Below are 14,236 nucleotides of genomic sequence, written 5' to 3'. Positions count from 1 at the left end.
AAAGCCAAGAACTTCCCTATCTTAGAAGTTCAGTTCTAATGCTGTCTTGTCTTCTTTTTAAATCTTTTGCAGTCTTTGCTAAGCATCCGTGGTTCCTTGTTCTCACCAAGGCGCAACAGCAAAACAAGCATTTTCAGTTTCAGAGGTCGTGCAAAGGATATAGGATCAGAAAATGACTTTGCTGATGATGAACACAGTACACTTGAAGACAATGAAAGCAGAAGAGATTCTCTCTTTGTTCCAAATCGGCATGGAGAACGGCGCAACAGTAATATTAGTCAGGCTAGTATGTCATCCAGAATGGTACCAGCCCTTCCAGCTAATGGGAAGATGCACAGTACTGTAGATTGCAATGGGGTAGTTTCCTTGGTTGGAGGACCTTCAACACTAACCTCACCTACTGGACAGCTTCTACCAGAGGTAATTATAAGTAAACTATCAATTACTACAGTTTGGTTCAGGCACGGAATTTTTCTTACTGTTCTCCTCTGCATGCCTTATCATTTCTTACAGCTGTGAGAAATAACTTGCAATAGTTTTTAAATAACAGGACATAAGCGGAAAAAAGTTCTCAACCTCCCGTCTGACTCTCACTAGAGTATTATATTTGCCTTGTCTTCAGCAAGAGATCTGCACATAGAGAGCAAAAAACGTAAAACAAATTTGACAATTTATACATAGTTTGCCGCAACATCAAAGGGAGGCATTTGATATATAACTAAGAATATAACTTAGAAATATATATAGGAAAACATCCATAAAATGCAACAGAATGCAGTTACTACTCCCATGATAGTTAGATAGAAATTTCCATTATTGAATTTATCTCAAAGAAACTTTTGTTCTAATTTCTAATTTCTAATTCTATGACAAAGTGACGCGCTTGCTGGATGAGGGAAAGGCTGTGGATGTGGTCTACCTTGACTTCAGCAAGGCTTTTGACACCATCTCCCACAGCATTCTCCTCAAGAAACTGTCTGCCCTTGGCTTGGACTGGCATACGCTTCATTGGGTTAGAAACTGGCTGGATAGCCGGGCCCAAACAGTTGTGGTGAATGGAGTCAAATCCAGCTGGAGGACGGTCACTAGTGGTGTTCCCCAGGGCTCAGTACTGGGGCCGGTCCTCTTTAATATCTTCATCGATGATCTGGATGAGGGGATCGAGTGCACCCTAAGTAAGTTCACAGATGACACCAAGTTAGGTGCGTGTGTCGATCTGCTCGAGGGTAGGAAGGCTCTGCAGGAGGATCTGGATAGGCTGGACCGATGGTCTTAGGTCAACTGCATGAAGTTCAACAAGGCCAAGTGCCGGGTCCTGCACCTGGGGCGCAATAACCCCAAGCAGAGCTACAGGCTGGGAGATGAGTGGTTGGAAAGCTGCCAGGCGGAGAAGGACCTGGGAGCATTGGTAGATAGTCGGCTGAATACGAGCCAGCAGTGTGCTCAGGTGGCCAAGAAGGCCAACGGTATTCTGGCTTGTATAAGAAGCAGTGTGGCCAGCAGGTCTAGGGAAGTGATCGTCCCCCTGTACTTGGCTCTGGTGAGGCCGCACCTCAAGTACAGTGTTCAGTTTTGGGCCCCTCGCTACAAGAAGGACATCGAGGTGCTTGAGTGAGTCCAGAGAAGGGCAACGAAGCTGGTGAGGGGTCTGGAGAACAAGTCCTACGAGGAGCGGCTGAAGGAGCTGGGCTTGTTCAGCCTGGAGAAAAGGAGGCTCAGGGGCGACCTTATTACTCACTACAGGTACCTTAAAGAAGGCTGTAGCGAGGTGGGGGTTGGTCTGTTCTCCCACGTGCCTGGTGACAGGATGAGGGGGAATGGGCTAAAGTTGTGCCAGGGGAGTTTTAGGTTGGATGTTAGGAAGAACTTCTTTACCGAAAGGGTTGTTAGACATTGCAACGGGCTGCCCAGGGAAGTGGTGGAGCCACCATCCCTGGAGGTCTTTAAAAGACGTTTAGATGTAGAGCTTAGGGATATGGTTTAGTGGAAGACTGGTTAGTGTTAGGTCAGAGGTTGGACTTGATGATCTTGAGGTCTCTTCCAACCTAGAAATTCTGTGATTCTGTGATTCTGTAATTTTCATGAGAAATGTACAATTACTGTGTATCTTTGCGGCTATGTTACTTTTCAGGCCAAATTTACTTCTATAAGCTAAGTTGTTCTTTTAAAGTTTCAAAAAAAAAGCAAGCTTTTTCATATAAAATACATTAATATGGATTCAGTATGGTATTTTGGTGGCTGTAATAGCACTGTATTTAATCTGAAAAAATATTTCTTTTATAAATAAGTACGGAGATTTCATTATGACTGTCATACATTTCTTTTTGTTTTGGTTTCTCTCCTATCTTGATATAGAGTTTCATACCATAAATTTAATCAAATTAGCTTAAAGATTATGAATATATAGTTCTATATCAGAAGTACATTCACTTCAAAAAGATTTAGTCATTTAAGTCAAGAGTCTTCACTAAAGAAATACTAATAAATATTTCAAAATGGCTTTTCATCTTCACCTTGAATAACCTTGAAATCCCTTGAGTTCTGCAAGCTTTATTATTCTTCTGGATGGGGACAGAATACTGAATAAAAAACAAGTGGTTTGTGTGATAGAATTCATGGGAAAGCAATAACCAAGATTTAACAACTTTTAAACATTATTCGTGGGGTCCACACTCCAGAGCAAACCAAAGCAAATGTAAGAACACCTACATGCTAGAGTAGTGGCATGTTTGTCACTTTTAAATTGGAACCAGCAAAAAACAAACAAACAAATAGGTTCAACTCTGATCACTTTTTCATGAAAGAATAATACTAATCACTAGCAAAAAGATACCTAACAAAAGTCTTGTTCACTCAGTCACTTAAACAAGAACCATCTTTGCTTTCACATTGGTTTGGTAATGTGTCCTGCTGTTGATTATTTGTAACATTGGATAAAATTTCCACCAAGTTCCTCAATAAAAAATTCCTACAAGGACAGAAATCTTCAGTGTGTAAGAAAGGCCTAAAATGCTACACAGAGCTGATTTTAATTGTCACTACACATTTACGCAGTAAATATTTTTAATCGGCTGTTGAAGAGGATGGTTTAATTCCTCAGTATTTCATTTACAGGGCACCACTACAGAAACAGAAATAAGAAAAAGAAGATTGAGTTCTTATCAAATTTCTATGGAAATGCTGGAAGATTCTGCTGCGAGACAAAGAGCAATGAGTATAGCCAGTATACTGACAAATACAATGGAAGGTATTTGATACATTCAAATAAACAGTTCATTGAACTTCTGTTAACTACACACATACACTGTTGGAATTTATTTGCTTATTTAATGAAAATTGAGTTCAGTTATAATTCATATATATGCTATAAAAATACTTTTTATAAGATGAAAGGATAAGCAGATGAATCCAGTTTAAATTCCTATAGGAGAAGTTGCAGATAATCCTACTACTCATATTCTAAAAGGACAAGAAATTCCTAAGAAAATTTACAGTGTTTGTAAAGTTACTTTAAGCCCAAATTTAAATGTAAATATTTTAAGTGAGTTCTTCAGTATTTTGTCTCACAGATAAACAAATAGATCCCAAACTCCCTGTAGTCAGAAATGCAAGTCATATTTTTCTCTGAAACAAGACATTCTCACAAACATGTACCTTCCTGAACATACCCTCCTATTTTAATGCAAGTGTGAACTATCGGGACCTCCTTGATTCTCAGTATGCAAAGTCTTGGTCCTACTCCCAGGTAGCAAGGATATCTCCTTGAAAGGTATTATCTTTTCCTCTAGCTGCATAGAGTTTGCTCTTCCAGTCTTCTGGCCGTTAAAAAAAAAAAAAAAAAAAAAAAAAGCCAATGTAAACTATATTGTCCTGATAGCCATCTCCTGCCCACATCTGGTTTCTATTATTCCAGAAGCTGCTGTCTGCAAGCAATGTGATATTCCAGTGATATTCCATGTCAACTCAGAGTCCAATGTGAAGCCACTGTCCAATGCCAGTCCCATCCCACTTCTCAGTGTTCCGTTATATTTTCAGAACCATGATTGTTCCAGCTAATCTTCATATTCTTTTGGAAACACTATCTTTGTTATGGTTTATAAAGATAGAAGACTTTCACTACATACTGATACACTTTTCTGCCTTCAATGTTGTGGGAGCACATTTCAATGACTTTGAGAGCTGTGGCAATTGAACTTTTTACTTCCCATAGTTTCATCCATATAGGACAATATTAAAGGTCAGTCACTTGTCCTCAAGGTGTAGGTCTTAACACTGAATCCTCATTAGCAAATACTCTAAAACAGCATGTTTGCTATTCTAGAAAATTACCTGTGAATGTAATGATGGTAGAGACCTTCCTCTGTTCTAAGTGTTGTCTGAAAATTGGAAAAATTCAGGTTTAGGTTGATGTTACTATTCTGGAATTTCACTGAAAGTATGTTGTGGCAATTTCTTATGTATTTTGTAGTCTAAGTACTTCTCACTGAAATATCTTCCTTCTGGGCTTTCATCAAGCATTGGCCATCACTATTACTATTAACTCAGTAGAAGTTACTGTTGTTTTGTAACTTTTATAATATGGATAGTGAAATGGAAGAAGAAAAAAGTCTGTAAAGTTTCTAGTTGAGAACAGAGCTGTTCCAACAGTACTAATATTGTTCTGTTTCTGAATTGATAGACATACATACATACAATATATGACATTTTAAAATAGGAAGATGGGTATCAATTATATTAATAATATTGATATAAGTAAACAGTGCTAAGTATGTGCACCAAAAGAGTCATATGAATATTATGTTATAGTTGTGGTTCAGCATAGTAGCAAGAACAATACTTTTAGTAGCTCAAATCAAAATCAAAATCAAATCAAATCAAAATATTACAAAATAAGTATATGTTGTATACTTAATACAAAAATGTAGTTTATGAAGCTTATACAAGCTTCAATATGTCCATTGATGGGGGCATAATGTTAACTTTCCCAATCCAAAACTGTCATAAGCAAGTTAACTAGCCTAAACTAGATTTCTTGATTCTCCATGCTGCCATTGGAAAATGATAGACATATTTCCCATTTAATATAGGCATCTGAGATAATTCACTGTAGAGATAACTGCCACTGTCCATTGATTGTAGAGAACTTTAGATAGATTATTTGTTTAACTTTAAGATGGCTACACTCAGGTGATGGAAATTCCAGTTAGTGTGAGCTGTTTATTTGAATGATTTAATCTTTTTACATATTTTAAATAGGAGCTTCCAGTGATTCAGAGATTATAATTGAAATACTTCTTTCTTTTTTTTTTTTTTCAGAGCTTGAAGAATCCAGACAGAAATGCCCCCCATGCTGGTACAGATTTGCAAATACTTTCTTGATCTGGGATTGCTGGAGTCCATGGTTAAAAGTAAAACACATTGTCAATTTAGTAGTGATGGATCCATTTGTTGATCTTGCTATAACTATTTGCATTGTTTTAAACACCTTGTTTATGGCCATGGAACATTACCCAATGACAGAACAGTTTAGCAGTGTCCTTTCTGTGGGCAACCTGGTAAGTTTATGTTTGCCAAACAGTTCTTGGTGTAAAAGTACCCTTTCCTAAAAGAAGAAATGTGTAAATGCATTGCATTGGTCTTAAATTTATTCCTTTTTTTTTTTTTTTTTTTTTTTTTTATAATCAGTTTAGAAACTGTATTTATGGTGTACCTAGAAAAAGTGAGTTTACTGGTGCCTTCAACTTTCATGAATCTATTTTGTAACTACTGTAATGAAGTAACTGAATATGTTTGGAAATGTAGTTTTTATCTGTAAGTTTTCTTGAGGTCTGCTCTGGGATTTGTCTCTGGAGGATGATATTCCCTTACAGAAAATATTTTTTTTCTGTAAGAAATTGATGAAATATTCAGATTTCAGAATTTCTTTTTTTTTTTTTTTTTTTCTTTTCAGTTATATTACAGTGAAAGTGCTTTTCCAAGAAAGGCATTAGTATGACTTATTAGCAATAAATATTATTATATATATATTATTATTTATATAGTAACAGGTATAAGTAACAGGTAAAAGAATTCAGAAACAGAAAGAGTGTATAGATATATATGTTTCTCATAAAAACTCAACTAATTAATTTTGTTTTAGGTATTCACTGGGATATTCACAGCAGAAATGGTATTAAAGATAATTGCTATGGACCCTTATTATTATTTCCAAGAAGGCTGGAATATTTTTGATGGTATTATTGTAAGCCTTAGTTTAATGGAACTTGGCCTTGCAAATGTTGAAGGATTATCAGTTCTTCGATCATTCAGATTGGTAAATACCTGGATAATTAAATATTTGCATGCAATTATGTCACTTAAAAAGTTTTGCTGATGTATGTATTAATTACCAGTATTGTAAATATATATTTGGTAATTAAATGGCTCGCACATTTATTCATATGTGCCTAATTTACAAATTGTATATGTACAAGTTTAAAGTGTTTGTCTATTGATATTCTTTGATATCAAATTATCCTATCAATATCCATTTGTACTGATATCCTTTGCCATCATAAGACACTTTTGAAATTTTTAAATTTTTCAGTATACTGATTAAGTTTCATCAAAGATGAATAACTACAAAAAACATACATATTGGTACCAGCATAAAGAATCCTTGAAATTTTAGTCTTCCTATTGTGAACATTATTGTGTGTTCCCCATAAAGCCACTAAGTATATCCTCACTTCAGAACATTTATTTGAGAATAAACATTTAGTAACACCATTAGATATAATAAAGTCCTAACAGTGTGACTTTTGGATAAGAATACTTAAACTGAAATATTGTTGAAATATTGCTTCTACTAGAAATATCTCTTTTAAAGCAACTATTTTATAGCTATGTTTTCTGGAGGCATGAGAGTCATGATTTAAAAGTCTGTGTTAGTAATATTTATTACATTACCTGAAAATCTGTTATTTCTGAATACATAGAGCACTTAGTGGTTACTTGATTTACTAGCACCAGTTTCCGTGGTACCTAAATTCACATACCATAGTTTGGTCACTGAATATTATTTTTAAATCAATGAGTATGATCTGAATGGACATCTCAATACCAACATCAAATTGTTGCATTAAAAATTGTCCTCTATGTGAGCCTGTAAGACCTAATGTAGTGCTGAGGGAAACATAGGACTAAGCCAGCAAAGAGGGAGTAGTAGGGGTAACAAAGAAAGTACAAACTTCTGTATGTTATATGATGCAGTAATCATCTGTGAGTGGACATTTTAAAATACTGAAATGTGGTATGAACACAAAATACATTCATTTTCTGTATATGTTGCTAAGATGAAAAGCTGGACACTATGGTTTAGGGAAGTACCAAACTCCATGCTCCCTGCTCTCCATTAAAATAATATTGTTCCTAGTGAAGAAAAAATTAGTCTACAGAAACATATGTTCTGATAAACGCCTTAGATCTAGCTTCTCTTTGTTCACATGTGATTCTCTAGAACACATCTGTGTACAAGTTAGTAGAATAAACTGCCAACCACAAGAGATTTTTTACACATGGGTATTAGTCTTATTTCTTTCTAAAATGATTTTAGAAACAATAAAATTATTAATGTTGGTTTTCAAATGTTCACATTTGGCTTCTGATACATAAAATAACATAAAAAATGAAGACTGTAGTCCATATTTCAGTATAGCACAGTGTAGACATCTCTAAGTAGAAGCTTTCCAACAAACAAAATCTCTGGAAAACTCTCAGGAAGAATAGCTACTATACCTGTGAACAACCTTAGGAGTTTGGCCTAAAGTGTTTGGCACAAAATGTTAGAAACAGCAGGGAAAACTATTGGCTCTCCTGTGTGACATCTCAGACAAGTGAATCTCAGTTAATTTATAGAGTTTACTGAACTGAATCCTCAGGGAAAACTTCTTAGTGCAGAGTAGGAATGCAAGCATTTCCAAGGAGAATCAGATATGCTAATAGGACCAAACACTCTACATTCCACTTCATGCTTATAGTACTTTTTAGAAAATGATGTAAAAATGCTACAATGTGGGAAAATAACGTCAGGCAGAAATTATGCATTCACCATGTATATGGTGAATAATGTTATATTATTCTCAAGGATTACACAACTATTAGAATTTCCTAAAAAATGGTCAAATTAAATTGCGAGTTGTCTCCGTAGGTTCTAAATTTACAGAACATCGATAAACAATAGCCAAAGTATGTTTAACTAACATCATAAAAGATGTTTTCTGCAAATAGTACTTTCATAAAGAATGGCACATTCAGAACTGCAGTATAACTAACACTAATGATTCCTCTGTGTTTTTGTTTTTCAGCTTCGAGTTTTTAAGTTGGCAAAATCTTGGCCAACTCTAAATATGCTCATTAAGATTATTGGCAACTCAGTGGGGGCTTTGGGGAATTTGACCCTGGTGTTGGCCATCATTGTGTTCATTTTCGCTGTGGTTGGAATGCAGCTGTTTGGGAAAAGCTACAAGGAATGTGTCTGCAAGATCTCTAGTGACTGTGTGCTTCCACGTTGGCACATGCATGACTTTTTCCACTCTTTCTTGATTGTGTTCCGAGTGCTGTGTGGAGAATGGATAGAAACAATGTGGGACTGCATGGAGGTTGCTGGCCAAACCATGTGCCTTATTGTTTTCATGCTGGTCATGGTGATTGGAAACCTAGTGGTAGGTGATAAACACTTTTGAATTCTGATGGAAAAATGTATATAGCTTACAGCTGAGAAAGGAGAATATTTGTTGTACTTCTGTTTGGAATGAAAGGAAAAAAAAAAAAGAAAAGAAAAGAAAGAAACATCTACATGTACTAGATTTGTGGTGAAAAAGATGTTTTCTTTCTCCACCTTTTAACTTATTTCCATACATTGAAGTACTGTTACTACGGCATCAGGAATTTAGAAATAGACCAAAATTTCCACAAAATACCCTATTAAGGGAGCGTTAGAGATAATTTAAATATACTGTTGAAATTCAGATGGCATATAAACTACTCTTTAAATAATAAAGTTTATGCTTCACCAGCTCATGGGCAGCTTCCTGTTTGGAGATTAAAAATATATATATATATAATGGACTTTCTTGAATTTATTACAGATAATTCTGGCACTAATTATATGACTTAATGAAAATTAAGTATAATGTAGTTCTTATAATAGTGAATCTTTAACTTAAGTACTTAACTTTTTGGCCTGTTTAGAGGTAAAAATCAAAACCCAAATATCTACAGACTGATTGGGCTTCCATGCTAAAAATGGGGTTGAAAGTTTTGAATTCAAAATTATAGAATAAATTTTATAGAAAAAAAAAACAATTCAAGCTTACAAGTTAACACGTCAAAGGTTCAGTTGATATATCACTGTGAAAACTTCTCAGAAACCAGGCTAATTGGAATACATCATTTATGTTTTAAAATTTATTTTACTATTAATATCTACGGTTCATCCTGAGATGCCTAGAAATTATATTTCATTGCTCATCAAAATTTATAGGAGATGACATTAAAACAACAATAATGATGTTTGAATTTGGATTTGATGAAGTTCTCAGGCAATACTTACTATTTTCATTAAGTCACTTATTAAGACACTTTAAAATATTACTTTTATCCTGCTATGGCAAGGTTTATAGAATTTAAGAGACAAGCCCAGAATTAACAGAAATTCACAGTCTTATGGTATAATCTTCCAAATAATAGTTAGAAAGTATAAGTAGGTTAGTATAGCATTAACTAATGTTAAGTTTCCAAAATATCTGTATCATAGAAACTTTTAGAATCTAAATTTATAGGATGATGCTTGATGCTTATACAATTCTACTTGAGTTCCAGGTGATTCCACTACAAGATTTAGACAGAAGTTTTTCAAACCTCTGATGGGATATCTATAGCTAGAATTTTTGGAACTTTTTGTTATTATTATTTTACAGTCCATGCAATGCTACTCCAAAAAATAAAATCAAAAGGTCAAAATTGTTTAGGTATTAGCTAGTGTATCTTGAATGAATATTGTCCAAAACTAGTAAGGAGAGGTTTTGTAATGCGAGGTACTATTTGATTGTCTAAAATTAGTGGATGTTGTTCTTCAGAACAATGTGTCATTTTTGACAGTATCCTATAAAAATACAAACTTCTTATATGTATTTATTTACTATATAGCTGTATTCTCTCATCTTTTAGGTATTGAACCTGTTTCTGGCCTTGCTGCTGAGCTCATTTAGTTCAGACAATCTTGCTGCTACTGATGATGATAATGAAATGAACAACCTCCAGATTGCTGTGGCAAGAATTCAGAAGGGAATAGATTACATTAAAAAAAAGATACAGGAGTTCATCCAAAAAGCCTTTGTTAGAAAACAGAAGGCTTTGGAAGAAATCAAAGCACTCGAAGAGATAAACAACAAGAAGGACAGCTGCCTTTCCAATCACACTGCTGTTGAAATAAGCAAAGATCTGAATTATCTTAAGGATGGAAATGGAACCACCAGTGGTGTAGGTACAGGCAGCAGTGTGGAAAAATATGCAATTGATGAAAATGATTACATGTCATTCATAAACAACCCAGGCCTCACTGTGACTGTACCAATCGCTGTTGGAGAATCGGACTTTGAAAATTTAAATACAGAAGAATTTAGCAGTGAATCTGATATGGAAGAAAGCAAACAGGTAGGAGATTTTGTCTCTTAACTGTTACATTTCAGTCATTTACATGTCTGTCAATTTCATACTTAGAGTTGTTTAAAATGTTGTCTTATCCTTCTGAATGTATCTTATACTTTATTATTTCAAGTAAATATAATTCAAGGAAATAAATCTGCTATGTGAAAGTGCACTAGGGGTCCTAGACTTTATATTTTTAATACTTCGGTTTTTAGTATTTGGAAGACTAATCATTTAAAGTATGGTTATTTCTATCACAATTTATGAATTTTTAGAACTAGCACACATTTCATAAATATCCTATCTGTGTTACCTCTAACATGATCAGAATTTGTGGGAGAAGAGTACTGTAGAAGACTAATGAACAATAAAAGTATATAGCTTTACATATTTAATCAAATACAAATGGAGAAAGAAGAAATATTGTTTCTGTAGTTAGGGTGGTTCTAAAAATGAACCCTGATGCATGGTAAAGCAACGATGTATTTTGAATTATCTAAAAAGTTTTGTAGGTAATATGCATACAGATTTTGGATTCAGAGACAATGTCTGGTTGAATTGGAGTAATCCAGACGCAGATCAACATCACGATAAAACAGTATCTAAAGTTATCCTGCAGAGCAGACTAATCTTGTAGTATATATGCATGTGGAAACCATTTACTTGAATGTCTTAGGTGATTGTTATTGGGCAAAGAGACAGAAGTTGATAAAATACAGAGGCCAGGTGGCTTGTACACCAGAAGTGATAAAATAAAAGTATTCATGGAAATTCATGGTAATAAAAGTATTCATGGAAATCTTTGTATATGGGAGTAATAATAAATGCAGTAGCAGAAAAAAAATAATTGAAATTATTCTCAGTGACATCAGAAATGTCAGAACTGTGAGGTTTAAGGAATCAGAAACTTTGGATAAATAGATGCTGTGATTTTGTCTGGTAGCTCATTAATACAAAACTGTTTGTTTACCATAAAGCAAGCTCTTCTAAATAGAAACATTGCATCAATGACTGTACCAATAGCTGTATAGCTGTTATATTTTCAAATAATGCTGTATTCCACAGCACTGCCAAACTGTATTACGTGACATTAATAGATAGCCATGACCCAGTCAGTTATAATATGCTTTTTGCTAAAGAACATAAGATAAAGAATGTGTATATTTGCAGCTGTAAAGACGGTTACTCTGCATAAGAAATATGAGATAAAAAGCAATATATTCTATTGAGTTGCTCAGTTAAATGACAAACATTTTCAATACTGATGGATAACATTGATCCATGACAATTTAAGAATATAAGAGAACTGGCTAGTATAAATGATATCATTTAAGAGATCAACTATAATCAAAAACAAGCTTTCAGAGTGACTCTGGGTCTGTTTTTCATGTAAGCTTATCTAGTGAAAGTTAGTTGTCTTTTCCAATGAACCTTTAGCAATGTCTTCTAAGTCTTTTAATATATTCTGATGTTATTTCTTTATAATGTACCTTCAATCTAAATTTTCTGCTTTCCTTGTGGTTAGTTTTGAGATGGGTGTTGTGTGCCTTCCTAATAACTCTACCTTATGAAGATATATGCCTAAAAATTTCCTGAATATGTAATTTTTTAAGAATTCTGTAATATGCATTAAGAAGGTAGGAGGCTTACAAACTGTGCAGATGCTGAATGTGTAGTTGCATGACACGTTAGCCTCAGCACAGAACTGAGAGGTTAAGAAGATGCCATCCTCATCTGGTTCCTGACTCCCTGGCATCCTTTGCCACTTTCTCTGCTACAGTGTTTGTAGGTCTGTACTATAAATCACGTCACTGGAGTGCTATAAATTAAATAACATAATACCATAGGTATTATTTCTTCGTTTCTTCTTTAAGATAGATTGAATGGTTCAGCTTACAGTGTATCACCATGCATTTTATCAGAATAGCTAAGGAAAAAATAAAATGCAACGCAAAGGCAGAAACCCCTCTGCTTTCAAAGTGAACCATGTAAGTAAGCAAACTCTAAGAAAATGGAGTAAGAGCCCTTGTGCTGAAGAGTTCTGAATTACATACCAATTTTAAGGTGGCTTTCACAAGTCAATTGCTCTGTTTATTCTCCTCTTTACTTGGCTCAGGCATCATCCTGTTTTTTGTGTGTGTTTTGTTGTTTGTTTGCCTTTGTTGTTTTTTTTTTTGTTTGTTTGCCTTTGTTTTGTTTTTCCTAAGACCATTCTTAAGTTTCAGTACTATATTAAGTCAAAAGGAATTTTGCCTTTTTTATGTGTGTTTTTTTTTTTTTTTTTATGAACTTTAAGTGTATCGGTATGCCTTCAGGAACAGAAAGCAAATTAAACAAATGCATAAACAATTTGAAAGTGAAAATTACAATTGATTGTGGAAAATCAATCAGTAAATGATGGAGGTTATATGTATTAAGAAATTGCAGAGAAGTTTTCAAAGGGGATAGGATAAGTATAGGATTTCTGTAGGGCCTTAAGATTTCTATATAGTATCATAATCACTACTGTTGCAAACCTGGGGAATAGTGTTTCCCTCAAATTCTGCTCATGGACAACTGTTTAGTGTTTGACATATATTCATACAATGCAAGTGTGCATATTGTCAATGGCAGCTAACAAACAGTGCCCTGAAAATTACGAATTCTGTAGTCATTTCCATTTTTGTTCTGGGTTCTTCATTCCCCTATTTCTGGAAGATTTTTAGAAAAAAAAAAATGAAGTGCTTTTGTTTTATTCTGAGTATAAAAATGCACCTGCTTTGGTAATATATGAACAGGTGTTCTGATGTATGACAGGGATTTATCAGGATTCTTAATCTCCTCCTATCAAGTCAATAGCACTGTTGTACCTCCTGCTGCCTTCTGATTTCCTTCTGAGGAAAGTAAAGAATATATTGGTGCAGTGTTTAAGTTACCTCTCTAGAAAAGTACACCACCATTTGCTTTATTTTACTTCTTGAGGGATATCACTGAGACAATATTCCTGCTACTAGGTCAGGTCTGCAAAAGAAGGGGTAAGAGATGAGGCAGACCTTTCCCCACCTTAACTTTTGTGCCACTTAGCACTTAAAATATCCTCAGGAGATATCCCTTTTAATAACCTTTTTTTTTTTTTTTTTTTCCAATTTATTTATTTATTTTTTAACATCAGAGTTACGGGAAGTTTGATCTGCACAAGAACTGTAAAATGAACCATTTTTTTTCTGCTGGTGTCTTTTTGACTGACACTGATGTTAAGAGCTGACTGATTATTTTAAGTATGTCTAGTATGTCCAGCTAAAGTCATGATAGAAGCAGGGGGAGGAATGTGCCCCTGAGAAATATGCCAAGAGCAGGTAATTGCTATAGAAATTATGACTGCAGGTGAGTGAGAAACAAATGCTAATTTTTTCTTATTTATATTTTCAGATATATTATGGAACAAAGTAACTCCAGCCACAGTTTCTTTAGTGGATGATTATTTTTTTTTCTGTTCATAAAAATACCTTCTAATTAATTTGCCAGTTAATAAACAAACAACTTTCCAAATCTGCCAGTATATATTTTG

General features: G+C 34.4%; 1 protein-coding gene across 4 annotated transcripts in view; it reads left to right on the top strand.

The window, feature by feature from the left end:
- The window catches only part of LOC137858221 (sodium channel protein type 2 subunit alpha-like), a 71,334-nt gene that overhangs the window by 29,578 nt on the left and 27,520 nt on the right, over positions 1-14,236 (top strand). For all 4 annotated transcript variants that reach the window (XM_068685623.1, XM_068685620.1, XM_068685621.1 and 1 more), the window contains 6 exons: positions 73-420; positions 3,115-3,247; positions 5,317-5,555; positions 6,140-6,313; positions 8,346-8,702; positions 10,210-10,695. In XM_068685623.1, coding sequence (XP_068541724.1) covers positions 73-420; positions 3,115-3,247; positions 5,317-5,555; positions 6,140-6,313; positions 8,346-8,702; positions 10,210-10,695 — 1,737 coding nt within the window. The remainder of the gene's footprint in view (positions 1-72; positions 421-3,114; positions 3,248-5,316; positions 5,556-6,139; positions 6,314-8,345; positions 8,703-10,209; positions 10,696-14,236) is intronic.

Source organism: Anas acuta, chromosome 6 (assembly GCF_963932015.1).
Source record: "Anas acuta chromosome 6, bAnaAcu1.1, whole genome shotgun sequence".
NCBI classification, from domain to species: domain Eukaryota; kingdom Metazoa; phylum Chordata; class Aves; order Anseriformes; family Anatidae; genus Anas; species Anas acuta.
This window is presented reverse-complemented; position numbering and strand designations above follow the sequence as displayed.